Source organism: Festucalex cinctus, chromosome 16, assembly GCF_051991245.1.
Source record: "Festucalex cinctus isolate MCC-2025b chromosome 16, RoL_Fcin_1.0, whole genome shotgun sequence".
NCBI classification, from domain to species: domain Eukaryota; kingdom Metazoa; phylum Chordata; class Actinopteri; order Syngnathiformes; family Syngnathidae; genus Festucalex; species Festucalex cinctus.
In genome coordinates, this window is record NC_135426.1 from 16069704 (window position 1) to 16095436 (window position 25733).

The 25733-nt window shown below is 41.0% G+C and overlaps 3 protein-coding genes and 1 long non-coding RNA gene across 8 annotated transcripts; 2 read left to right on the forward strand and 2 right to left on the reverse strand.

The window, feature by feature from the left end:
• Positions 1-67: 67 nt before the first annotated feature.
• slc35e3 (solute carrier family 35 member E3) lies at positions 68-6614 on the reverse strand. The gene is made up of 7 exons (XM_077499569.1): positions 6324-6614; positions 5161-5600; positions 4276-4386; positions 2823-2981; positions 2657-2739; positions 1609-1693; positions 68-1141 (listed from the first exon to the last, which is right to left on the reverse strand). Exons 2-7 carry the CDS (start codon positions 5563-5565, stop codon positions 1001-1003), a joined length of 984 nt encoding a protein of 327 aa, XP_077355695.1. The 5' UTR covers positions 5566-5600; positions 6324-6614; the 3' UTR covers positions 68-1000.
• A 117-nt stretch (positions 6615-6731) lies between these two features.
• nup107 (nucleoporin 107) lies at positions 6732-16959 on the forward strand. Its single transcript, XM_077499556.1, has 27 exons — positions 6732-6833; positions 7369-7448; positions 7578-7673; positions 8471-8565; positions 8653-8788; positions 8863-8966; positions 10053-10168; positions 10257-10305; positions 10489-10560; positions 10632-10720; positions 11340-11415; positions 11501-11614; positions 12331-12421; positions 12496-12575; positions 12653-12712; positions 12785-12930; positions 13474-13522; positions 13600-13669; positions 13737-13852; positions 13923-14112; positions 15130-15236; positions 15311-15413; positions 15494-15654; positions 16078-16203; positions 16275-16388; positions 16469-16636; positions 16702-16959. Exons 1-27 carry the CDS (start codon positions 6826-6828, stop codon positions 16807-16809), a joined length of 2724 nt encoding a protein of 907 aa, XP_077355682.1. The 5' UTR covers positions 6732-6825; the 3' UTR covers positions 16810-16959.
• Positions 7323-20792, reverse strand: LOC144003392 (uncharacterized). Of its 3 annotated transcripts, none has more exons than XR_013278970.1 (5): positions 20638-20792; positions 15275-16141; positions 12830-12919; positions 12452-12567; positions 7334-7670 (listed from the first exon to the last, which is right to left on the reverse strand). It is a non-coding gene; the product is annotated as an uncharacterized LOC144003392 (long non-coding RNA). The 3 variants fall into 3 exon arrangements; XR_013278971.1 differs by lacking the exon at positions 20638-20792 and adding an exon at positions 16214-20630; XR_013278969.1 differs by lacking the exon at positions 20638-20792 and having other exon boundaries at positions 7323-7670; positions 15275-20630.
• mdm2 (MDM2 proto-oncogene) lies at positions 17888-25676 on the forward strand. 3 transcript variants are annotated; one of them, XM_077499565.1, is made up of 13 exons: positions 18056-18802; positions 19265-19482; positions 20541-20600; positions 20707-20781; positions 20859-20992; positions 21072-21121; positions 21217-21275; positions 22462-22549; positions 22625-22827; positions 22894-23037; positions 23124-23189; positions 23897-24032; positions 24271-25676. In XM_077499565.1, the coding sequence occupies exons 3-13, from the start codon at positions 20550-20552 to the stop codon at positions 24738-24740; spliced, it is 1476 nt and encodes a 491-aa protein (XP_077355691.1). In that variant the 5' UTR covers positions 18056-18802; positions 19265-19482; positions 20541-20549; the 3' UTR covers positions 24741-25676. The 3 variants fall into 3 exon arrangements, with proteins under 3 accessions (XP_077355689.1, XP_077355691.1, XP_077355690.1); XM_077499563.1 differs by lacking the exons at positions 18056-18802; positions 19265-19482 and adding an exon at positions 17888-18034; XM_077499564.1 differs by having other exon boundaries at positions 18056-19482.
• Positions 25677-25733: the final 57 nt, after the last annotated feature.

Consider the following 25733-nt stretch of genomic DNA (forward strand, 5'->3'; position numbering starts at 1 on the left):
TGGTGTTAACTTTGAACTAAATTTCTTGCACTATGAAATGATTTTCGAAAAAAGACACACTGACATCTTTCCGTACTTGATTTTATTTTATTTTTTAATTACATGACAAGAAGACAAACGTGTAAATCCACCATAAATCTGAATTCCCCCAAAATGCTAAATGTTGGACTGGAAGCACAGGCTCATTGGGTTTACATGGAGCCATGTATTGCGATTAGACTGAATCCGAACGGCCAAACGGAATGAAAATGCTCCATAGGGAGCCTTTATTGTCATGTAATACAGAAATACAACAAAATTGGGAGCGCTGCTCGTTGGTGCATAGTAAACAAAAATTATAATAATAATAGATTGATAGACATTATTTGTGATTTATTACCCATAATTTTTACCACTTTTCAATTTGACAACGTGTCAAAATCAAATTTATATTGCGAAACACTTTATTAGCATCTTAATTCCATTCTTCTGGAGTAAAGTGCCATCAGATTAGTACCACACAATTCCTCCAGTCAGGATCTTATTTTTATTTTATTTTTTAAACAGACAAAAATACTCATTACCGGTATATAAGAAAAGATCTGTATTTTTAACTCATACACTGCCAGCCATTGTAGAAAATTTCAAAATTTTTAATACCCACGCGATATTACATTCAATATTTTATATATGACAGCAAATGACAGCATAGACTCCCTACTTTTTGCCTCGTCCTGTTCTTTTATAATTGACAGTAGAAAAATGTAGGTTTGCCAAAATACAGCCATTTCCCCCATGGACTCTGAAACTGTGTTTATTTCATATAAAATGGGGCAATGATGTCATCTACCGGTGGTTGGGCATCAGTAAAGTTGTTTCCAAGTTTGACAATTACAATGGAGCATAATCAGATCCCCCATTATCCCCCCTCTAAAAAAATATGTAATTGACAAGTATACTTGTCAAAGGCAGTAAATGAGTTAATAAAAAAAAAAACATACACACAACAACAACCACCTCCTTATGGGATTTTCCGCATGTGATTGGCAGTGTGCTGGGTCTGTGGCATCTGAGCCAGATGACTCTTTCCCTCCTTTTGTTCAGACAGCTTAATGTAAGTATATGACAAGAGTCCCACCAACGTACAGAGGATCCCCAAAGCCTGAGAGCAAAATAGAATCACAGTTGGTTGCAAACAAATACAGTGGTACCTTGAATGTAATTTGTTCTGTAACTCAAATCAACTTAGATCAGAAATAAATTTTACATATCGAAACGAATGGGAAAAAAAAAACATTTAATTCCAGCACCCAATTTAAAAAAAAAGCAAAAAAAAAAGCCTCATTTTATTTTTATTTTAAATGTGTTTTCTCATCATACTAATAGCAAGATAAAATCCCAGGGATAAAATCAAGTTTTCCTATACTTTATAGCTGGATGTTGTAAATTTTGTTGCCATCTAGTGGTCGACTTGCATGAATGCGACTTGTAACTCAGAAAAAGGAAATTAAAACAAAAGGAAAACAATAGATCGGCCTAGCACTGTCATATCAAAGCACTCCTAAATTGGGGCACTTTAAGTCAACTGTATTATTCCAAAACATTTCACAGCAGTGCAAGACGTCTAACCTGGTTGAGTGACAGCGGGTCCTGGAAGAGCAAATAGCCTCCCACCAGAGTGAGGCTGAATTTAAAATGGCCAAACATGTTGTAGCTGGAAAGTTTCTAGTCAAGGCAAGCAAATGCGAACATGATTCAGAACGACACAAAATGTGTGTACGGTACTATATACAGTAGGTTCCCCCAAAAATGTGAGAATAGGCGAATTGCTAATATGTGAGGGTGAGCTGTAAAGCAAGAAGAAAAAAAAAGAAGTAATTCACAGGATTTGCTGTGTTAAGTGAATTATCTTTATTCACGGTAGCGTTATGAATGGAAATGTGACGATTTTAGTTGTAAATCATTTCTACAAAAACGACAAAATCCAACTGCAATGAAGAGTTACACGACTGCTATTTTTATTTTTATTTTTTTTTGCTGATACCACATCTTAATCTGATACTTTGGCAATGCATTATAAACACAAAAAGAGTGTATTCAAATGTTCTTAAATTTGTGACGGTATCCCAACATGATAACTCTTTATATGGCCGTAAGTCAGCAGTAGTTAAAATAAAATAAAATAATAAATAAATAATAATTTTTTTTTACTTTACATTATGTTTGTGTCCAATTACTTTTGAGCCCCTGGAATAAGGAGCGTTTTCATAAAAATAGCTACAAGTCCTACATGCTTAATCATATATTTCGGTTTAACCTCTTGAATTAAAGCTTAAAGTCTGAACTTCAATTCCATTGTAGTTGTTTCCGTTTAAATCCAATGTGGTGGCATGCAGAGATCAAATCATGAAAATTGTGTTACTGTCCAAATACTTTTGGGCTTAACTGTACTACTTGGGCCAAAAAAAAAAATTAAATTCTGATTTCTGCATTTTTGCAAATCTAGTAAAGCGCTCTATAAAACTGATGTACTAACTATTCCTTCTCTTCTGCTGCTGAGCACCCAATGTAGAAAGTAAGTACAATGCAGGCATGTCAGTTGTTATCAAACACAGACAGCAGGTTGCAAATGATCCCCATGCAGGCAGTAGTTTGGACAACCCTCAATTAAGGATACGTAACCGCTGACGTGTTTCCAATGATCCAGTAGATGGACAGGTTGACCAGGAATGCCACCACTCCAGAGAACAACACGGTCATCTGTAAACAACATGACGTCACGTGGCCACCCTTCAGTCCAAAACATCAGACATGAAAAGCAGCCCATGTGTGTTGAAGCCAACCAGAGCAGGAAGGGACCACGGTCCAAATATTCCTCCGTCTCCCGTGAGAGGCTCAAAGAAGGGAATAATGGCCAGCAAGAAGCCTGATGAGAGAGGTGCCTGGTAGTACAGAAGCTGCATGGAGTTCACTTGGAGCTCGTGCTGTTTTGCTCCGACCCACTAAAAGACACACATGCAGTGAGACGGCTTCATTCTAATACTTGAAACTATCATATTAATACAAAATGTTTGGGATCAATAAATAAATAAATAACACAAATGAACTAGAAACTAAGATAAGATAGTTTTATATTTTTTATCTATTTATCTTATTATGTGAAGGCTTCCAATTTTTAATCCAAAAGATACTTGTTGAAAAAAAACAAAACAAAACAAAACAAAACTGGTAAAAGTAGTAACGGCCTGGTTAGCACGTCCACCCACATTTCAGAGGTCTAGGGTTCGAATCCGGGCTCCGGCCTTCCTGTTTGAAGTTTGCATGTTCTCCCTGTGCTTGTGTGTGTTTTCTCCGGGTACTTCACTTCCCCCCCCAACATTCCAAAAAACATGCATGCTAGGTCAATTGAACACTCGAAATTGTCCCAATTGCCGCATGTGGTTGTGAGCTTAGCGGCTGTTCGTCTATGTGTGTCCTGCGATTGGCTGGCAACCAGATCAGGGTGGACCCCACCTACTGCCAGAAGACAGCTGGGATAGGACCCAGCATGCCCGCGAGGATAAACGCTTCGGATCATGAATGATTGGATGAAAGTCTAACCTCTTTGGTCATCTAAAAGAAAAAAAAAAATACAGGCTGAAAACTACAGTGTCTTTTTTGTAATTTTTTTTGTGCCTTTCAAAAAACTTTTTTTCTGTTTTTCTGTCTATTTATTCTAGTTTTAAAAAAAAAAAATGTCCTGTTGTATTGCTGTTAATGTTTTAGTTATGTTTGTTTGGTTGTGTTTCTGTAAGGCTCTTTGTGACAGCTAAGGCTGTTTGAAGTCGCTATATAAATAAAGATGACTTCACTGTCTTTCTTTTCCTCTGTTTTCTTGAATTATTATAATAATAAAATTAAGTTAAAAAAATAACAAAAAATAAAAATACATACACATCACCCGCTTGATAACTTGGCACAATGACAAAAAAAATATTTATTTATTTATTTATTTATTTATTTATATATTTTTTTACATTAGTAGTAGTGACTGTTGTCTAGGCTGGGACAAGACAACGCATTTGCTCCAAGTCATTTTGGAGTTAACATGATCAAGGCACTGGATGCAGAATAACTCGTCCGACTGAAAAAGTAACAAGCACATTTTAACGAACTAAGTGGTACAAAGTACCGATAACCAGTTTTCCTGTGTAGTAAATATGAGAAAAAGCCAGGAAAATAAAGACTAGTACTCAAGATACCTAAAATAATAATAATAATAATAATAATAATAATAAAAATAAATAAACCACTTACCACTTGGTAGAGCGACGTCACCAGGACACCCAAGGCAGCAAAAATTATCCCCAGCATATTGAAGCGCACGTCGTAGTACGAGTTCAATATTACACCAATTGTGATCGGTACCTGCAGAGGATAAAAAAACAAAATAAGACAGCTGGTGTTGATCAGCATACAGTGCAACCTTGACGTTTGAGTTTCCAGGCTTACAAGTTTTTCCTTTTTCTTTTTTGCACGTGTAACAAGTACGGTAACTGTCCATTTTATGTATTTATTTATTTATTTATTTATTGGAGGGGGATGCGGTCACTGTGGGCCGGTGGTCTCTGGGATGGCATTCCTCCCTGTGGTGGTTGGCCGTCATCCCTCTTAGTGTGGATGAACTCCTCCTGGGTGCCTTTCCTTGCAGGGTTCTTCTGTGCCCCACCACGTTGTGGTTTGCGTGTGTGTCTGTGGGTACGATCATGGGGATATGGGGGGAGGGATGGCTTTTTCTTTTTATTGTATTATGGATGTTTTAATTGTTCAGCACTTTGAGTTGCATTTGAATATATGAAATGTGCTATATAAATAAAGTTTGATTTGATTTGAATTAAAAAAAAGAAAAAAAAAGAAAATGAAATTGAAGTTATTGTTTTTACCGGTATAACTGATGTTTTAGGTTTTGGCTGCGGCATCATTTCAGTAGCAGTACAGAGGTAAATTTGTTCATGTGGGTATAGTATCAAAGTGAGAGTTTTGCTATTGTTACAAAAGATTTGGGGTGTTTTTTGGGGTGGCTGTGGCTGACATGGATTCATGCCATTCCCATCCACTTCAATGTCGATCTGAGACACGAATGAGTTAGTAAGCAAGTCAAGGTACCACTTAGTAAAAGGCAAGAAAAAAAAAAGAGCTGACCAGCGTGAGCTTAATCTTGCTGGAGAAGCTCTTCTTGTACCAGGCCGTCTGGATGAAGATAATGACGGGAGTGGTCATGGTCTTGGCCAGCTGGTACGTGCCGATGGTGTTGTTCTGCAGTGACAAGTTGGTGAAGGCCACGAAGCCGCAGAAGCTCAGCGCCAGCCACACGATCTTGCGCAGCGGCAGCCTCTTAGGGGAGAAAATGTCCATCATCTGGCACAGGAACAACCCCAGCCAGGTGAGCACAAAGTGCACCAGGGTGAGAGTCATGTTGGGGAAGCCGTAGTGCACATATATGCCCTTGTTGATGAACACGATGCAGATGGACGACAGCAGGTTGGCCAGCATGCCAGCCATGATGCGCCAGTTGGCTGACAGGTCAAGAAGCTTTGCTGCAGCCATGACGCACTTCAGGTTTTCACAATGAGAAACTCAAACTGTACGAAAAACACAAATATCATTTTTGCAATATCCAAAAATACCATTAAAACTGATAAATAAAATAATAAATAAATAAATTTGCACATTTCCTGTTCAAATACATGAGTGTGACGGGAAGTGCTGAAGCCAGCAACTTGCCTAACCTCAGACTGCACAATCAAGCAGAGATAGCACTGTGCGACAGCACCACCTACTGGTATAATTACTGTTCTTTGGATTTTTTTTTTTTTAATCCACGTTTAATTTCAAAAATTTGACTAGTTTTGAGGGCTTTTATTTTTAATTTATTTATTTTTCACTAAACTAAAATGTGATTTTAGCTAAGAAAAACTTGTTTTATAAGAAAAACTTCAAAAACAATAAAAAAACTTTTTCACAAACATCTTTTTGTTTTTGTTTTCAATAATTAGTTATTTTTTGCACTTCTAACAAGTTATACTTCACAGGCATTTTTCATTTACTGTATTAATATCAAATAAGGCACCATGTTAGGCTGATATTTGTAAATCTGACTGTCAGCCCTAAAGCTTACTGCATGTCGAAGATCTCAAGAAAATGCACAGATTGACGATTATTCTAATAATAATAATATTAACAATGCAGGACAGTGGTTTGAAGTCAAGTGGTTATCATAATGACTTAGAATTCAAATGTTACTCTGTTGACAGGAGGACAAGGAAGAAAAAATTCTGCCACGCAGCCAGATTTTTTTTTTTTACCTGGGTTCTTCATCTTCTCGGGCTGCTATTCAGCTGCTTATCCGTGGATCTGACTGACGGCCGAACTTGACTAAAGTTACAGGTCTTTTTGTCCGTGACGCTCAAACTTGAAAACCCATATTCGGCTCCACACGGCTTTGAAATTTTTGCAACTTTTGACGCCGCGTAGCTCGACCACGGAGCCTGCTTAAAGTGGCCCTCCGGGACAGGATTCCAATCCCTGGAAGAAAGAATGCTCTGTATTCCATTCACTGATGTGTATTTATTCAATTTCCGGGTTCTTCTACTTCGCGTAGTGATTCTTGGCGGTTTGTTAATGCGTTTATGTTTATTACCGCCATCTACTGGTATGTTGTAGGAATCTTCCTTTTCTGTGTATTGCTATTACAGTTCAGGCCAGCAGTGGCGACACCCCACGACTGGAGCTAATTTACTACCTTAATTTCACCACGAAGAAGAAGCTCGTCGAACCTCGTGAAGCGGGAAGTGACATCGTACAAAAATGGACTGGTAATATTATTTTAACTTTTTAAACCTCGCACAGCGTTGACTTCTCTTAAGATAGTGTTAGCTGATTAAAGACAGCACCAGCGTGTCATTCGTCTGTTTTTAAGAATCCGATCGCTCGTGTCAAGTAATTTGAGTACGCTAGCGGGGGCTAACGATGTTATCGCCGACCCCACAATGATCCGAGATGCAAACCAGCTAATGTTGTGATCACGTCAGTGGTCAACTTAGCGTTACAGCTTTAATGCATCAAAGTACAAAATTTCTCAGCCCCCTAAAGTTTTGACACATGCGTCTCGACCCTTCTAGTGTAACGTCTCGATTAAGTGCGCCCCTTGCGGTGGAGGGCAGGGCGTCCATGCGAGTGCATTAAAAAACAATCAGTGTGACCTAGAAAATAGGTCAGTTTTTAAATCAGCGACCAATGCTATGGTGAGCTTGTATGCGGCCAACGGATGCTCTGGCTCAAAGAGCTCTACAATAGAAATACTGACTAAGGCCTTTTGACTGTTATGGTGTTTATGTACTTGTTATTTAGGATTCAAAGTGAGCTGCCCTCTCCGGTGGTTCGAGATGACTTTGAGTCAGTCGCTGCCCGTCGAATGAAGAATGTGACATGTATCCTGGAGTTGTGTTTGTTTCCCAACTTTTTATTTGTCCGTTCTGTGACACTGGTGACGCATGACTCCATTCGGATTTTATTTCACAACTGTCAGTGGTTGTTGTTTTCATGAGCACTGATCTCAGTCTCCTCACCCGGCAACAGCAGTCCTGGTGCTTCCTCAGTAACGCCGGCACGCCCAACACCGAGGAACACACCTGCCTCGCTTTTCAGACAAGCTGGTAGGGCAAAATTTAGACAGGGCATTGTCAAAGTTGGAAAATTTCAATGCAAATAAAAGGGATGTAACGATACCGGCAATATCTTGATATTAAAACTTCCACAATATCGTCGTCGTCATGTTCAGGATACTTAAAAGCTACACATTTGTTAAAAAAGGTTGATTTACATTTGTGAAGTTATAGCACCCAATTTTTAGTGCAGTTTAATTTTCATTAGGGATGTTTTGGCCCTTCTATGTTTAAAATCTACACTAATTGTCAGATGAAGCGTATTGTAAAATGCTTTGAAGCGAGTCAATATGTGGAGGAACTCAATGTGGGCTTGCATTAGCGATTAAGTGCCTCAATATTAAGTGTTATTAGAGATTGGAGCTATTTTTTTGTATTGCTGTTATCTACAAAAGCACAATATTGTGCTTTTTTTAGTATAGCTATTTTTATTTATTTATTTATTTATTTATTTATTTTTACAATATTGTGACCTTTTTTTTAATATAGCCAACCTCTGCACAATATCGTGATAATTATCGTATTGTGAGCTTCATATCGTGATGATATCGTATCATGATATTTGGATATCGTTACATCCCTAGCAAATAATGGGAATAGTGAGGAATTTCCAACTGTCAAGGAATGATCTTAATAGGGAACTTAGTTGGGGAAAATGTAAGATTTCAAATTCTCCAGCTTAACTGGAATGGAAATTTTCCACACCTTTGCAACCCCAATTGTTAGCTCTCTATTTGGATGACATCAAGCCTCATTTCCTGTTTTAATTTTAAAACCTCTGCCTTCAGTAACTCCCAGGGTTCCAGATGTATCTGCCATTTTGGCTCACGCAGGACGTACTCCTTACACCGTTCACACGGCAAGAAAAACGCTCTCCAGACTGGTGAGAAAACGCTTAAACACGCTTTACGTTATAAAACTCACATGGCAAATAGTAAAATGTGAGAAACAACGTTGATGCCGTGTGTAGAATTTGGATGACAGCGACTGGACTGAGAGTGTGCACATGTCGCCCGTGACTGGTTTGGAGAACACCAGCTTCTTCACAGAGGACATCACCCACCTCAGCTCGGCCTTGCTAAAGGACGATGACCCCGGAGAGGGCGGTGCGTGAAACAAATGTGCCCCGCCCCTTTTACACTGCGGTTTCCATCTAATTTTTTGGTTCCTGTTCTTGCAGCGGTGACCAGTCTTTTCCCAGATTTCCTCGCGTCCTTTTTGAAACACTCCTCCTCTGCCGTATTTGAGCTGCTGGAGGATTACCAGACCCTCTGCAAAGACAAAGTAGTTACATGACTTAATTCTAGGGATAGACCGATTATCGGCGCCGATATTTGGCATTTTGACAAATATCGGCATCGGCCATTTTTTGAATCTGAAGGCCGATAAAGCTCACTGAGCAGTGAATACTTGCGAACGTAGCGAATTTGGGGTTTTTCATCAGGATTTGTTAGTTTTTATTTGTCGTAAACACATTTGGAACATATTCAGACAATTTTTCACCGCGAAGATCTTTTTGAAATATTTTTATAAACCCTAATCAAAACCCCAAATGAGCTACATTCACATTGAATTTGTCACTCAGTGAAATGCAGGGAACTTTTCATTTATGGATCTATTTAAATTTCCACTTTATGAAAACTGGGAACTCCCTACACTTTTTATTTAAAAAAAAAAAAAAAAAAATCAAGAAATTATGTTGAAATTTTAGAAAACTTTATTGACAGTAGAAATCTTTTATAAATAAATAAATCAATAATGATAATAAATAAATAAAATAAAAGTAAAATAAAATCAAATAAATATAAATAAATAAAAATCTGTAAAAAATAAAATAAATAAAGAGAAATTATGTTGAAATTTTAGAAAACTTTGACAGTAGAAATCTTTTATAAATAAATAAATCAATAATAAATAAATAAATAAAATAATACAAATAATAAAATAAATAAAAAATATGTAATAAATAAAATAAATAGAGAAATTATGTTGAAATTTTAGAAAACTGACAGTAGAAATCTTTAGGGATCTATTTATTTGCTTTTTTATTATTATTATTATTATTATTATTATAAAATTAAACTTTACACATGCTAATGACCCCTGGAAGCTCCCTGCAATTTTTGTTCAATTTTTTTTAAACAAATCTGTATATAGTTCAAAAGAGAAAAAAAATCCCCCCCCCCCATTTTACTGCAAATGAATATCGGCTTGAAATATCGGTTATCGGCCTCCTTGACTACTAATAGTCTGTATCGGTATCGGCCTTGAAAAAAACATCGGTCTATCACTACTTAATTCACCTGTTTTGGGATATGGGACTTGATTGAAGGTTAAGACTTAGTCCGCACCTTCTCTGTGGTGTTTCAGGTGGAAATGCTCCAGTCAGTGGTGCTGCGAGCAGGTCAGAACAGCAAGACGGCAGGCGTGCGCTGGCTACTGCAGCAGGAGAGCCACACGTGGAGACTGATCTCCTCCCTATATAGGTGGACGCCCACTTCCTGTTTGACAGCACCTCACATCTAACTGGATCTGACTAGCTCATCCTCTCTGTCTCTTGCTGTCTTTTTGCAGGGATCGCGTCCAGTTGGCCCTGGAAGATGACATGATGCTCGACATGCCTGTGAGTGATTGACTGCTGGTTTTAAAACACGTTACCATGGCGACACACTCAACAATATGGTAGCAAAGGGGTGGAATATCTCCATGGGAATTTGTAGAAATATTCCAAATTGTATTCCAAATGTTACATGGCAATTGAGTGTACTGTATTGGAAATGTTGATTTGGCGTAATTGTGTGTGCAGATTCCTAATGAAAGTGAGAAGGTGGTGGTGGAGCAGCTCTTCCAGTGCGACGCAGTTGTACGTCAAAGTCAGGTAACAAGCACGTTTGGACCATGTTGTCATTTTAGCGCTTAGCTTACCACTATGTCACTCCTCACCTGTAGTTGGTTGTTGATTGGCTGGAGAGCATCGCCAAGGACCAAATGGAAGACTTTTCCGACAACATTGAATATTATGCCAAAAGTGTCTGCTGGTGAGTTGCAGCCTGTCTGATTAAACGCTATAGCTGGGCTGATGCAAAATAGCATTGATGTTGCGCTAATTACTAGGGATGTAACGATGTCCAAACATCACGATACGATATGCTCACGATACGATAATTATCACGATATTGTGGGGGGGTTGGTGATATTTAAAAAAAGATCACAATAATGTAAATAAAAAAGAGCTTATCCTACAAAAAAGCACAATATAGTGCTTTTATACGTAAAGCAATGCATATAAACCACCTACAATCTCTAATAACATTATTGAGGCACTTACTTGCTAATGCAAGCAAACATTGATCGCTTCACAAGCAAATTAGGATCCCCTTCATCTGACAATTAGAAGATTTTAAACATAGAAGGCCAAAACATCCCTAATAAAAATGAAATTGCACTAATAAACTAGCCACTAGAGGGAGCTAGAACTCTACAAATGGAAATTAACCTGACTTTTTTTAACAGATGTGTTCCTTTTGAATATTGTGAACATGACGACGACAACGATATTGTGGCAGTTTTAATATCACGATATTGCCCTTAACGTTACATCCCTACTAATTACCACAAATGGAGCAGCAGTAAAGAGTGTGCGTGTGTGTGCGTTAGGGAGAACACGCAGCACATACTGAAGCTTAAGCTCGAGAGCGGCAAAGTCTCCACCGTCCCCCTGGTCACAGAGCTGGTGAGAGCCATTAACATGATGGTGATACCCTCCCTCCATGACTGCTCCCAAAATTGTGACTGAAGATTTGTGAACGTGCTTTCAGGACCCGGACGCCCCCTTCCGCCAGAAGCGACCTCTGGCCGACCTGGACCAGGAAGACGACGTCCGTCTGCTGAAGAACCTGTTCAGTCTCATCCGGGCCGGCATGACTGAGGAGGTAGTTAAAGGGCCGGCACTCTTAATTTCCATTATCAGGGGCCTCATTTAACAAAGAGTGCATCAAACAGGTCGTAAATTCGACTGAAATTTAGAGTGTGCGTAAGTTAAAGAAAAATCTGTCCTTATCAAAAATGTCGTGCGCATACCAGTAAGTAATGTAATGTGTAAACATTTTTTTTTTCACTCACTCATTCACACATGTAAGCTTCTGTGAGTGAGTGGGTGGAAAAAAAAAATAATAATCCGTGCGCGCTTTCAAATTGCCGCGGGAGTGACGTCACGCAGTCGACACACGTTCTCCCAGCCCCGTTTGTGACACGCCACCCCCCTGCTCTGCGATTGGCTAGAGGGTTGTAAACACATTCTTTCCACAGAAATGGCCCGCTGTTTACAAAACAAACACAAAATGGCAAAATACAGGCTCGGAGTGTGGGGGTTTAGGTCAAAATCACCCCCACACTTTAAGAAAAGCCCAGATCTGTAAATTGAGAAGTAGTCTGTTTGTTTAAATCCTGTATTTAAAAAGTGCATTTTCCTGAGTGAAACCGGCAGACAGGGCCTTTAGCATTTGTTCCAGCTTTGGTTGTTAATGTTCTCAAGTAATATAGTTGAATTGTTTTTTTAATTTGTATTTTTTCTCATTTATGTATGACCTGGCCCATCATCAGTCCGTTTTAGGTGTACCTATCAAAGTTCCGCATTTTGTGTGTGCAGGCTCAGAGGCTGTGCACACGATGTGGGCAAGCCTGGAGAGCAGCCACTCTGGAAGGCTGGAAGCTCTACCATGATCCCAACATTAACTCAGGTCCTATTCAACCTCCTTAAAACGGCTTACCTATTGCCCCATGCGCTGATTTGATGTTTGTCTTCTGTCTGCAGGCAGCGCAGAGTTGCGTCCGGTTGAAGGAAATCCTCAAAGAGGCATCTGGAAGTCCTGCACCTGGAGGATGGCTGAGGAGGTACACACATGCATGCAATTTTTGTCAACTTTGGAATGAATTTTGTGGAATGTTTTTGTTTTTTTTTCTTCTTCCAGGAGCAGATAAACAGATATGAGCGAGCAATCTATGCCAGCCTGAGTGGAAATCTGAAACCAGTAAGCTCACCGATGTCGATTTTCCGTCAGTGTGCTAACATGCTAAGCTAAGAGTGCGCGTATGTGTGTTAGGTTCTGGCTGTGTGTGAATCGTGGGAGGACTGTGTGTGGGCGTACCTCAGAGTGATGGTGGACACGCTGGTGGAAAAGCATCTGATGTCATTGGGGATGGCCCACCAGGAAATGGAAACGCTGCCGCAGGAATACCTGGAAGCAAAGTACCGCACGCACACACATACACGCACACTCAGGGTATTTTATGAGGACTGCAGATGGAAACTAGCATTGTGCTAAATCTGGTGCAGCCATCTTTTTAATGTTGCTGCACACTGTCCTTTTAATATACTAAACTTAAAAAAAATGTAAAAATAATATCATTATTTTTTTGTTTAAGTCCAATAAGGTTGAACCTGAGTTGAATTTAGTGGATATGAATACTCTTATACTACTCTTCGCTGCTTGTTCTTCTACGCTTTCCGTTAACTCCCTGTGACAGTGCAACAGCGCCACTCCAGACTTGGCATATATATTACAGCTGTTAAACGTACTAGGAGTCCTCTTTTGGACACTCGCATGTCTTGAGACGGTTCTGCCTGTACAAGATTTGTTTGAGGAACGAAGCCGGCTTTGCTTCCGTGTAAACAGGGCCTCGGTGGCATGTTTTTTACTTTGTGGACATGCATCCCCCAACCCTGAACACACACAGTCATGTGATCTTGTCAACCAAAGTCAGTCCCTGATGAGGTCCCTTGTCTCCTCAGCTGGACGATGGAAAAGGTGTTTGAGGAGCTCCAAGCATCAGAATCAAAGGTAAAACAAAGTGAATGGGATTGGTTCCCATGAAGGTCACATGACTGAACCCACGTGATTGGTGTGTGTGCACACAGAGGGTATTGGAGGAGATGCAAGAGCACTACCATGTCATACAGAAGTTTGTCATCCTGGGAGACCTGGATGGTAAGATTTCCTCCTCGAAACCTTTGAGCTTTCAGAGGGCCTCGTAAGTGTGCAACCTTTCTCTCAGGTCTTCTGGAGGAGTTTGGTGATTGGCTGGTGGCGTCTACGGCGCTCCCCTCACACCTGCTACGTTTCATGAGTCACCTGCTGCTCTTTTTCCGCTCTATGGGTTTGTCCCTGAAGGTAACGACGACATCAAAAGATGGGATTTGACACTAAATACAAATTGGCCATCATACCCTCTTTGTTGAAGGAGGACGTGTGCGTGGACGTGCTGAAGGCGTACGTGAACCTGCTCATTCGGGACCAGCAGACGGACCTGGTGGCGAGCTACGTCAGCCAGCTGCCGGCCGACCTGGCCACCACTCAATATGCCGCTTTCCTGGAGACAGTCAGCAAGCCGGAGCTCCGTCCCCGCTGCTTGCAGCTCGCCACCGAAGCCGGTGAGAGCAGAAACTTTGGATAGACGCCAAGATGACCAGCACATTTGGGCTCCTTTTGTAGTGATAGACTGATATGTTTTTGATCAACGCCGATATTGATTATTTGTGGTCGAGGAGACCGATAACCGATATTTCAAGCCGATATTCATTTTCAGTAAAAGAGAAAATATTAGCGTAAAAACAAAAAAAAACTTCATTTTCAACATATGTGACCTGCTCCAGCAAAAGGGTCCGGTCCAAAATGCACACAGTCTATATTGACTTGTAAATACAATAGTGTAGTGTCCCTTGTGTCTTAGGCTACTTGGGGAGGGGTGGTGGGACAAAACAAAACAAAAAACTATTAAACCATCATATTTTAATTTTCTTCATTCATGTGACCAAAAGCATTTGATATCATAGCCATGATAAATTATCATCAGGTTACCCTTTTGCCATATAAATAATTGACAGCTTTGTTTAAAAATTAGAATAAAAATTGCAGGGAGCTTCCAGGGTCATCAGTATGTGTTAAGCAAAATTAAAAACTAAGCAAGTAAATAGTTCCCGAATGTTTTCTACTTTAAGTTTTTCAAAATTTCAGCATAATTTCTTAATTTATTTTTTTATTTTTAAAAATAAAAAGTGTAGGGAGTTCCCAGTGTGAGCATCATTTTTTTTTTTTTTATAAAGTGGGAAATTTAAATAAATCCATAAATTAAAGTTCCCTGTATGTTTCCTGAGTGACAAATGCATGCGAATGTAGCTAATTTGGGGTTTTCGTCAGGGTTCGTAAAAGGTTTCAAAAGATCTTGGCAGTGAAAAATTGTCTGAATATGTTCGAAATGTGTTTGCGATAACTAAAAACTGTGCGAAAATCCTGATGAAAACCCTAAATTCGCTTCATTCACCGCTCAGTAAGATACCAGCTTTATCGTCTTTCATATTTGTAAAAAGGCCAATGCCAATATTTTTCAAATTGCCAAATTATCGGCCCGGCCAATAATCCGTCTATCCCTGTCCTTTTGTTTTGTGTAGGTTTGGATGTGGCTGCGGTGACCAAACTAGTGGTGGAGACGGTGCGAGAGCGGGACGACACCGAGTTTGTGCCTCACAGCCAGAGTCTGGAGACGGGAACCACACTGGTTCGTTCGAAGATAAAAAGTCAACAAGTGGTGTCTACCTTGAGAGTGTCGCCAGCTGTGCTGTCTTCTTACAGGAGGATCAAAAAATGATCGACGTCATCGACTGGCTTCTGTTTGACTCGGCCCATCGAGCTGAAGCCCTGAAGCAGTCCAACGCCATCATGAGGAGATTTCTGGGTACAAACAAACAAACATTGCATGACTCATCATTCACCCAGCAGGCTCACGAGGCATCTCTTGGTCCGTCTCCCTCGCAGCTCTTGAGAAACACGACGCAGCCAAGGCGGTCTTCTCTAAAGTTCCCGCCGATTTTTTGAGAGAAATCTGCAGCGATTGGTTGGGATTCAACCATATGTCTCCTCTGCCCGCCGAGGATCAGAATGCCATTCGAGAGCATCTGTGCATCAGAGCCTACCTGGTTTGTGTTTAGCATTAGCAAAAGAAGTAGTTCTTGGTTCTCTCTCGCACCACATGCAGTCTGCCACTCGCACTTGAGGTTTACTGTAAAACTGACATGTAAACAAAAGACAAATTCACATTTAAACATTAAATTATTTAACCAAACCATAGATTAACAAATATCTGTTAGCCTAATGCTAAGATATAATGCAGAAATTATTGATGTTGCTGTAATTATAAGTCTTCAAACAATTGCTACTGTATCACATACAGAAAAGCAACTTATACAATGCATCCAACAATACTCACAGGCATGCGTTGTTCTGTTGTGTCCCAACAATTACGACTGCAGCTTAGTAGGGAACCTTCTCTGCCTCTTTCTTAATGCAAAATGCCATAGACAGGCTAGAACAATACCAAACCTTCTCAAATATTCTTCCAGGAAGCCCATGAAGCCTTCATCGACTGGTTCAGTCACAGTAGCGCCGTCCCCCAAAAACCGACACCTGCACCAGAAGTGAAATTCACAGAGCAAGTAGCTAATGAGATGAGAGAGAAGGAGTACCAGGTATGCGCACCACTGAGGAAATCATAGATTCATCTCCAGATACGATGTGTTGATAGAGTTTTTGCCATCAGGCCGCGCTGTCAGCGTGGTCGGGCCGCTTGGATGTCCTGACTCAAGACGTGAAGGAAAGAATTTACAACGTGCTACTGTTTGTCAACGGGGGCTGGATGGTGGACAATGTGCAGGTGGGACAAAACGCTTGTCTTGTGCGTAAATGAGTAAGAAAGATTTTTGAGGATTTTTTTTTTCTCAATGCTTTTGTCAGGATTCGGAACAGGGTGCCGAGCGCAGCCGGCAAATGTCGGCACTGCGCTCGCTGTGTCTGCCTCTCCTCAGCTTCCTGCTGCTCAGCGTGTTGCAGAGTTCCTCCAGACACCAGGAGGCGCTGCAGCTTGCCGACATCATTTCATCTGACCGTTATGGCCTCTACCAGGTAACCACTTCTTACATACTTTCCATCTTGGTTGAGGCCAATGTGGTGGCTTTGTATTTGTTCAGGTGTTTTCGAAAGAGGAGCTGAGACGCTTCCTTCAGAAGCTGAGGGAGTCGTCCCTCGCGCTGTTGGACCAGGGACTTGACCCGCTCGGCTATGAGTTGCAGCCATGAGGGATTGTGTGTTTGTTTACGTGTTATATATTTTCTAAATAAAAAAAAAATGTTCTTTGCATGGGTTGATTGTTTAAAGCAGAGCAACTAGCACTGAGGCAAAAATATTTTGTTTTGTATGGTGAGGGTATTGGAGAATTGGTTATGTATGTATATAGGCGGGGTACACCCTGAACTGGTTGCCAGCCAATCGCAGGGCACACAGAGACGAAAACCAGCCACACTCACAAGCACACCTCGGGACAATTTGGAGCACCCGATTAACCTGCCATGCATGTCTTTGGAATGTGGGAGGAGACCGGAGTACCCGGAGAAGACCCATGCAGGCACGGGGAGAACATGCAAACTCCACCCAGGAAGGACGAAGCCCGGACACGAACCCGAGTCCTCTGAACTGGACGTGCTAACCAGCCATTCACCGTGCCGCTCATCTATCTATCGATCGATCGATAGCTGGGGGTGAGGGGTGACTATACATGTTCTTTGTTACATAGGAAAACTTGGTAAGAAGAGAGTAAGCAGTTATCTTAGCTCATTTCTTAACAATTAAGTGATTGGCTCCAAATAAGACAAATATAAATCGCCATTACAGTATTCCCTCATTTTTTGCTGGGGTTATGCTCTAAAATAATATCTATATACCTGCAGTATATGAAAGCCGTGAGAGTCAGCCTATTGTAATGGGGGTTTTTTTCTGTTTTTTTTTTACATTTATTCTATGATTTAAGGCTGTAAAAGACCACACACTTATACCCCTTTCTCAGGCAGGCATTAGTTTCTCACATTTCAAAATAGGTACACTCCTGTAAATAAAATAAAAAAGCGAAACTGTACTAAAAATATCTGAGGCCACAAAAAGGTGAACCGCGTTCAGTGCAATGACAGTGATTCTAGAAATTTTTAATGCCTGGTTGCTTCTCAGCCTAGTCGCTTATTTTGTATTCTACATAAATTTTAAATGCCTATGTAGAAGGGAATATGCTGCTACGAGTAAATTAGAGACGTGAAATTAATTCAAGTGCAATTAATTACCTGTCGTGTGCACAAGTACAGATACTTTTATATTGTGATGCAATGTCACTGTTTTGCCTTTAGAGGCGCTATCACGCGGAAGGAAGAGGAAAACAGGAGCACTTTCGACCCGTCGAGCGGAAGTTTTAACAGTGCAATAAATTGCCGACTAAAATTACACTTTGGACTGAAAATCGTTCACTGGACATAACGGGTACGTTAATTACGACACATGACACCATTATAATCCCACAAAGCTAGCTAGCGACGAGTATGTATAATGTTGGTTGTGGAGGCCATGAAGCCTCGGATTTTCCTGGCCGAGTAGACTGAAGACGCGGAGGGTTGAGTCCAAAATGTTTCGATTGGCTTTTTTGTTGTTGTCGTTTTGTGGACTCTAGTTACACTATTAGATGTTCATGTCGAGTTAACATGTATGACGTCCTGTAAAGCGACGTCATTTTGAGGATAAACTCAAGTTTCGACACAATGCAACGTGTTGTAAATCGGTTTCAAATCAAAGACAAAGTCAAGTTTCGATGTTTAGTGTTACACCGATTGACGTGAGGGAGGATTAACTAACAGAACGTGCATTGTAAATGCTTAATGCTCTTCTATGCTGAATTAGTGTGTTGTTGGCGCTGAGCATCACGCAAAAAGGCAAGTCTGCAAGTGCGTTGTTGCAAGTACTCCTGCGCGCCAGACAAGTCAGGGCATGTTTCGCCCCACGCTGGTGACGTCATCTGTAGAGTACGCGTTTGCCATCAAATTTTTGTTTGGAATTGCTTTCATGTATTTAACGCTGCTGTTATTTATTTCTTCTTCTTTTTTTTTTTTACTTTGATAGTTTTTTAAAAATAGGAGTGCAAGTCTAAATACCAAATAGAAGGCACGATGGCCCATTTTTTTTCTCTCCATATAAAAACAGACAAATGAGCTTGGCAAACGTCCTATGAGTGTTGTTGTATACTCTGTAGCAGACGTACGTACTGACGTTTTGCTATATTTCAGCCAGCAGACTTGTTTGTTTTTTTTCCTCACTATTTTGGCGTTTGCATGTACAATTGAATCGACTTTGTGGTGTCAGATTTACAGTAACGTTAACAGGGTTTCAAGGCACAAAGTGACAGAATAGTCTCGTTTCACAGCTGAGTGAAAATTTGAAGTGTGTGGGACTGTGGGAGCCGTAAGAGACAAGGATTCAAAAATAATGATCATTTTCACCTACCGTGTGGGTAGTGGATTTTATCCTACTGTGATGAACGGTAGCTGACTACACTATTTATTGTAAATGGTTCCTCATGTTAGATTTTGGGACATATCACAGTCCACACTTAATTCAGTCAGGCCCTGGTTGGAGTAGTTTGGGTTAGTCAAGTGTTGAGTCATTTGATTGGACTAGTCCCGGCATGTCTGTGTTTATTTGTGTGTGTAATGTAATCAGCTGTTGCAGTGAGTGGCGTGCAGCTGAGTCAGCCGGGCTGGCCCTGATAGGCCCACTAGACTTGACAGAGTGTACTCAAACTCCAGTCTAGTCCTGACATGTCCTGGAGACTCTATAAGAGCAAGCCGCTGTCGCTGCCTCAACTCTCTACTCGCTCCACTCTGCACTTTAACTCATTCTTTGCACTTGCACACATGGACCACTGACAAGACACTCCGGTAAGAATTTGTCTTTTCCAAAAGCTCTTTACGCAGGAAATGTTGCTTTTCAGTCCATTCTGAGGATTTGTTTTTCTTTTTTTCTTTTTTTTTGAGCAGGGGTTGTCAACCTTTTTGGGAATCCTTCATAATCCTAACGACAATTAAATGTGTAGGAGGAATTAAAAAAAAAAAAAAAGTGTTTTTGGGAGGAAAAAAAATACAATATTATGATGACAAATTCATGTTCTTGTAGAGAAAAAAAAATGTTAGAAGATTGTAGGAAGGTGGGCTTAAAGGTTCATAGCCTGACCCAAAAGGATTATGCCACACTGTGATGAAACTTGACGTGCACTGAATTGAACAATAATGGGGGGGGGTTTCCAGATATACCGTTGCTGATGTGTGTGGTTTTTTTTTAAAGACTTTGAAAAGTGTTACAAGGGCATCCTGAGTCTGTGCGCACAAGTCGGTGGATGCTGTGAGAGACTGTAGAAAAATGTCAGCCTGTGCAAAATCCGGAGAATATTGGGGATGATCAACAAGTTCAAAGCCACAATCGCTCACAGCGGCCATTGCAACTTCTGACTTTGAAGTTTTCAAAGTGTCATAAAAACCACATCAGCGTCAGTAAATTTTAAAATGTCACCAAGGCTTGAATTGAATGCATGTCAAGTTTCATCAGTGTGGCCTTCTGGGTCAGACTATGAACTTTTCAGCCCTTCCTCCTAGATTAAAGTTGTCATTTTTCACCCCCCAGAAAATAATGGGGTATATGCCACGGAAGAGGCGGGACTTCCGTGTTTCACACACCAGCTTTGCATTCCGGTTCCTATTTGCGATGTGTGGGTCGCATCCCGTTACTTGCGCCCTTGTGCCCCTTGCTTGCGCGTTCCTGTCGACAGGTGTCAAAATGGGACTTTATTCTACGAAGGTGCCTTTTGGATTTGTCGAAATCCTTTGTGAAAACAGCACTGGCATTAATGCAGCTCGCTCCTCAGAGTTTGGCTCCTGTTGACATAAGCAACTTCCTGCTCGCCTTTTGTTCTAGCTCACATTACTGGTGCATTTGTGTGCAGATTGTATACATGGCAACCGACAACAACCACGACATGGACACTTGTAATGACAACAAAGTGGTAAGGATATCGTCAATTGCATTTTCACTCCACATACCGTATAGCTGCTTATCATGCTGTGTTTGCCCTCATCACATTGAGCGTGCTGACATTTGTTGGCATTTAGGTGCGACCCAAATTGGAGTTATCCACTTTGCTGAAGCTGGCGGGCGCCACCAAAGACGTCCTGACCTTCAAGGAAGTACGATCTCAGACCTGACGAGTAACGCAAAGCGCGTGTTGAGTTGCTAGCAAGTTTAACCATTGTGTCGTGCTCAGGTGATGTTCTACCTGGGCCAGTACATCAACCAGAAGCAGCTGTACGACAAGAAGCAGCAGCACATCGTCCACTGCGCGCAAGACGCTCTGGGACGCATCCTGGGAGTCGACACTTTCTCTGTCAAAGAACCTCGGTCAGATGCACAACAAACACTTTTCGCACTCAACCTCACCTTTCACCTTTCAACTTTTTTTTTTTTTTTTTAACGACAGGGTTTTCTTTGCCATGCTTGCCAAGAACTTGGTGATTGTGAGGAGCCAAGGTAAGATGTCCTGAGAGTGTTGACACAAATGCAGTTTCATTCATTGATTGATTGATTGATTGATGATGGGGATGATGTTTGTCTGTGTGGTTCAGAGTCAACACAAAACCTTGTTGAATCTTCCAGCAGCAGCCAGACACAACAACCGACACAGGTCAGACAACAGCTCCACTTCCATTTTCATTTAAAAAAAAAAAAAAGACACTAGGGATGTAACGATATCCAAACATCGCGATACGATATTCTCACGATATTGTGGGGAGGTTGGCGATATTTAAAAAAAAAAAAAGGTAAAAGTTTAAAAAAAATATTGCAAAAGAAAAAAAAAAAGCTCATATAAAAAAGCACAATATTGTGATTTTGTACATAACAAAAATGCATAGAAACCACCCATTACGTTCCTCTTCATCTGACAATTAGCGTAGATTTTAAACATTTAATTTAAGGGCCAAAACATCCCTAATGAAAATTAAATTGCACAAAAAAAAAACCTCACCACTAGAGGGTGCTAGAACTGCACAAAGGGAAATCATCCCGACTTTAACAGATGTGTTCCTTTTAGATATTGTGAACCTGACGACGACGAGATGGTGGCAGTTTTAATATCACAATATTGCCCTTATCGTTACATCCCTAGTAGACACTAAGGATGTCCGATACCACATAAATGAAATAAAATTTAAAAAAATTTTTAAAGCCCTATATATCCCAATATAGTGTTTTCCCTTAAAACTGCATGAAATTAATGGCATTTTTTTTATTCTTACTGTAAAGTGCTTTGTGACAGTTTGAAAGTACTAAATAAAAAAAGATGACTTATCGTTTCTACTTCCTGATTATAATATGGCCACAAGACAGCAGCCGATAGTAGTATCGGTCACCATTGCTAGCACCAATACCTTGAAATAAGGCAGGTATCGGAATTGGGCCGATACCTGGTATTGATACCCGCCCATCCCTAGTACAGGCCATATCAAAAAATAATATTTCAATACTTTTCTCCACTTGTTTTGAATATATTTAAACATAAAAAAATGAACACATTGTTAATGCATTGAAACAAAGAAAATATAATAGTAAGCACAAAGTGTTTGCGGATGATAGTTTGAAGGGTTAACTATCAATAATAATAATAAGCAAAAAAAAATAAAAAATCAGAGTATAACGGATCTGCCTGGATAGGGGTTGTCAGGTAGTCACGTGGTCCTGTTGTGAATTAGTGTCCCAATTACGATATCAGAAATTTTGTTTAGAGTGACCATGTTTACACCGTGTATGCTATTTTGAAGGCATTTGTGTATGTGTGGTGATGTTGTTTTTCCATATTTTTGCAATATTAGGAATGCGCCGCAGCAAGCAGCTCTTCATCTCCCAACGGCCGCCGACGACGCAGAAGGCGTACACGGAGCGGCAGGAGCAACGAAACAGGTGAGACGTCGACTATTTGGAAAGCGCCGCTTTGCGCTTGTTGTTGAGACTTAAACCGCCATCTTGCGCCCGCAGGTCCCGCCCACGGCTTAGCAGGCGACGAGAAAGATGACGGTTCCGACGCGGACGAGGACGACGGTGGCGGCGAGGGCGCAAAGAGGGCCCGCTCAGACAGCTACTCGTTAACTTTTGATGAGAGCCTGTCCTGGTGCGTGATTGGTGGACTCGGAAGTGGGCGGGACAGACACAACAGCCAATTGCCAGAAGATCAGTGCACCGTGAGTACGAGACGCAACATCTTGGTGCATCACGTGCCGCTTTTACAACTGACTGAATGTTTGTAGTCTGCCACGAGTGACGCGACGCCCGCCGCCGCCCCGGCGGATGACGACTCTGACAGCGACAACTTCAGCGTGGAATTCGAGGTGGAGTCCATCGACTCGGCTGATTACAACGAAGACGACGCCTCTTTGTCCACTGACGATCAGGTAAAACACAAACACACGCACGTTGGATTCCCGCCCAAAAATGCACTTTACACGTTTTGAGTTTGTCTTTTTTCCCCCATTTCCAGCAGGTGTATGAGTTCACTGTATTTGATGACGACTCATTTGACGAAGACACTGAGATCACTGAAGCAGTGAGTACCAGATGAAGTGGCCTATTTTGTCAGCAGGATTATAAAACGGGACCGGGGTTGTTATTATAGTTTTGGAATTTTCATCTTATTCATTTTTATTTCATTTAGTTTTTTGTTTTTTTTTAAAGTTAGTTTTAATTAGTTTTCAGGGTTGTTCTGTTTTTATTAGTTTTAGTTATTTAAAAAATGCTTAGTTTTAGTCAGTTCCAGACAGTATTAGTTTTTTTTGTTTTTTTTTTTGTATTACTTGTGTGCAATATTTAATAAACACCATGGTAAAATAAAAATAGTAAACACATTTCTTATCTAGCGTTGCATTTCGGCTAAGTTAAATGAAAACAGACAAAAGTCAAGCAGGCAAAATTGTCGCTTATGAGCGACGTCATCTGAAAGTGCTTTTCTATTGGCTGCTGCTCGATGACAGCACTTCTGTGCGACACACTTTTAAACGTCTTTCAAATCAATCCCAAAGGCTTATGTATTAAATTAATTACCAAAGACTAAAACTAAGGACATTTTTTCTGTAATTGTAGTTAGTTCTTGTTAGTTTTGGAAACAGAATATAGTTTCAGTTACTTTTAGTTTTTTTTAAAAAAGCATTTTTGTTTTTATTTTATTTCTTTCAAGAAACCGTTTTTTTGAATGTTAGTTTTCGTTCACTAAAATAAAGTTGGACGGGACTCAAAGGATTTGTCGCGTGTTGTCAGGACTACTGGCGATGTGACAGCTGCAACGAGTTGAACCCACCTCTCCCGAGAAACTGCCTGCGCTGTTGGTGTCTGCGTCAGGATTGGCTGCGCTGCGCCTCTTTGCCCGCTGTGCCGGAGCTGGCCGACGCTCCGGGTAAGTTCGACGACCGCCGGCCCAGTCAAGGACAGAAGAAAGGGAGAGATGATTGACTAGACTTATTTTGAAACCTTAGCTCTTATTTAAAACCCTAAACCTGCCTTTCAACACGCTATTTCAAACCTTTATTTTGACAAGTGGTGCTTTACTGCCATCTTGTGGCATCTACAGGAAATTGTCTTTCCGTGATCTGTGAGTTTTGAATCCATGTGTTTTTGTCCTCCATTTTGGAAAGGATCCGAGGCCGATGACGGCGTGGACGTCCCGGACGGCAAAACGTTCAAGACCTCACCGGCTCCCGACTCGCAGGAGGCGTCGCGGCCGCCCTCGTCCTGCAGCTCCTCGTCCTCGCAGGAACAGTCGTGGGCGTGCGACTCGCAGCCGTCATCCACCGCCAACTCCCAGGAGACGGTCGCCGGCTCCCAGGAGACGGTCGCCAGTTCCCAGGAGACGGTCGCCGACCCCGCCGCCGCCTCGGTCCCCGAGCTGGAGCGCTGCGTGTCGGCTGAGATGCGGCTGCCCGACTCGTGCCTGGAGCCGTGCGTCATCTGCCAGTCGCGGCCCAAGAACGGCTGCATCGTCCACGGCAAGACGGGACACCTCATGTCGTGCTACGTGTGCGCCCGCAAGCTGAAGAAGCACAAGAAGCTCTGTCCCGTGTGCCGGATGCCCATCCAGGCCGTCGTCTTCACCTACCTCAGCTAACACGTGCATCAGTCCTCCCGCCCTCGACAAGGTGTGTCTGTTCACCTACCTCAGCTGAGCTGTGCCACTCGTCTGTTTTGTTCATCTCCAACACTCGAATTTTCCAGTCATTTGAGTTCTAGTGCAATCACACAATCGGTTGATCAATAGTTGATTAGTAATAATGATCCCAAAAAATATTTGTGTTCTGTGTGCCAAGAACTTACCAGAAGCTTTCTGTGGACGTTTTTTGTTATTTATTTCAGCACACATATGAATAACAAGATTGTAAGGCGTTATTCTGTTGGAGATTTCTTATATTTGAAGTTCATAAAACTGTTTTGTTCACATTGTGTTTTTTGCTCATTATTTACAAACGTGCAATTATTTGACCCAGAAACATGTTTAAAAAGTCCCTTGTAGGTGGAAAAGTGCTTTACAAGTGAAAGCCCAAAAAATTTAGAAACATATGCTCAACCAGTGTGTTGTGAGAGATCATTAGGTGTGCTGTGGAAATTATCCAATGTCAATTATTTTGACAAAAAATACTATTTTCTAATTGAAGAAAAGTTTTTGTTCACTTATCAATGCCAACCACATAAAGTAACAAGCATAACAATCTAATTATTTTCTACTAGATGAGGTGCATAATTAGCTGATATATCCACTCTTTGCAAACCGTTTTGTGATGCGTGTGACGTGAGATTTTTTCCCGATGTGAAATGTGTGCCTTGTGCTACGTGCTCCCTCTCGTGGTACACAGAGGAATTGGTTAAATGCTCAAACTATCTTTTACAACTTATTTTATTATTAATGTACATTTATTTTTAACTTATGTGCAATACATTTTGAGTTTTTCCAAAGTTGTTACCCTGTATTTAATTGAATTGTTATTGTTCAAACTGCATAATTTTATAATGACTTAGAATAATTCCAAATATACTTTAGGGAATGAAACCTCTGCCTTGTTTTTGTTCAACACTTGGGCCTACTCGTACTACCTTGGGAGTATGT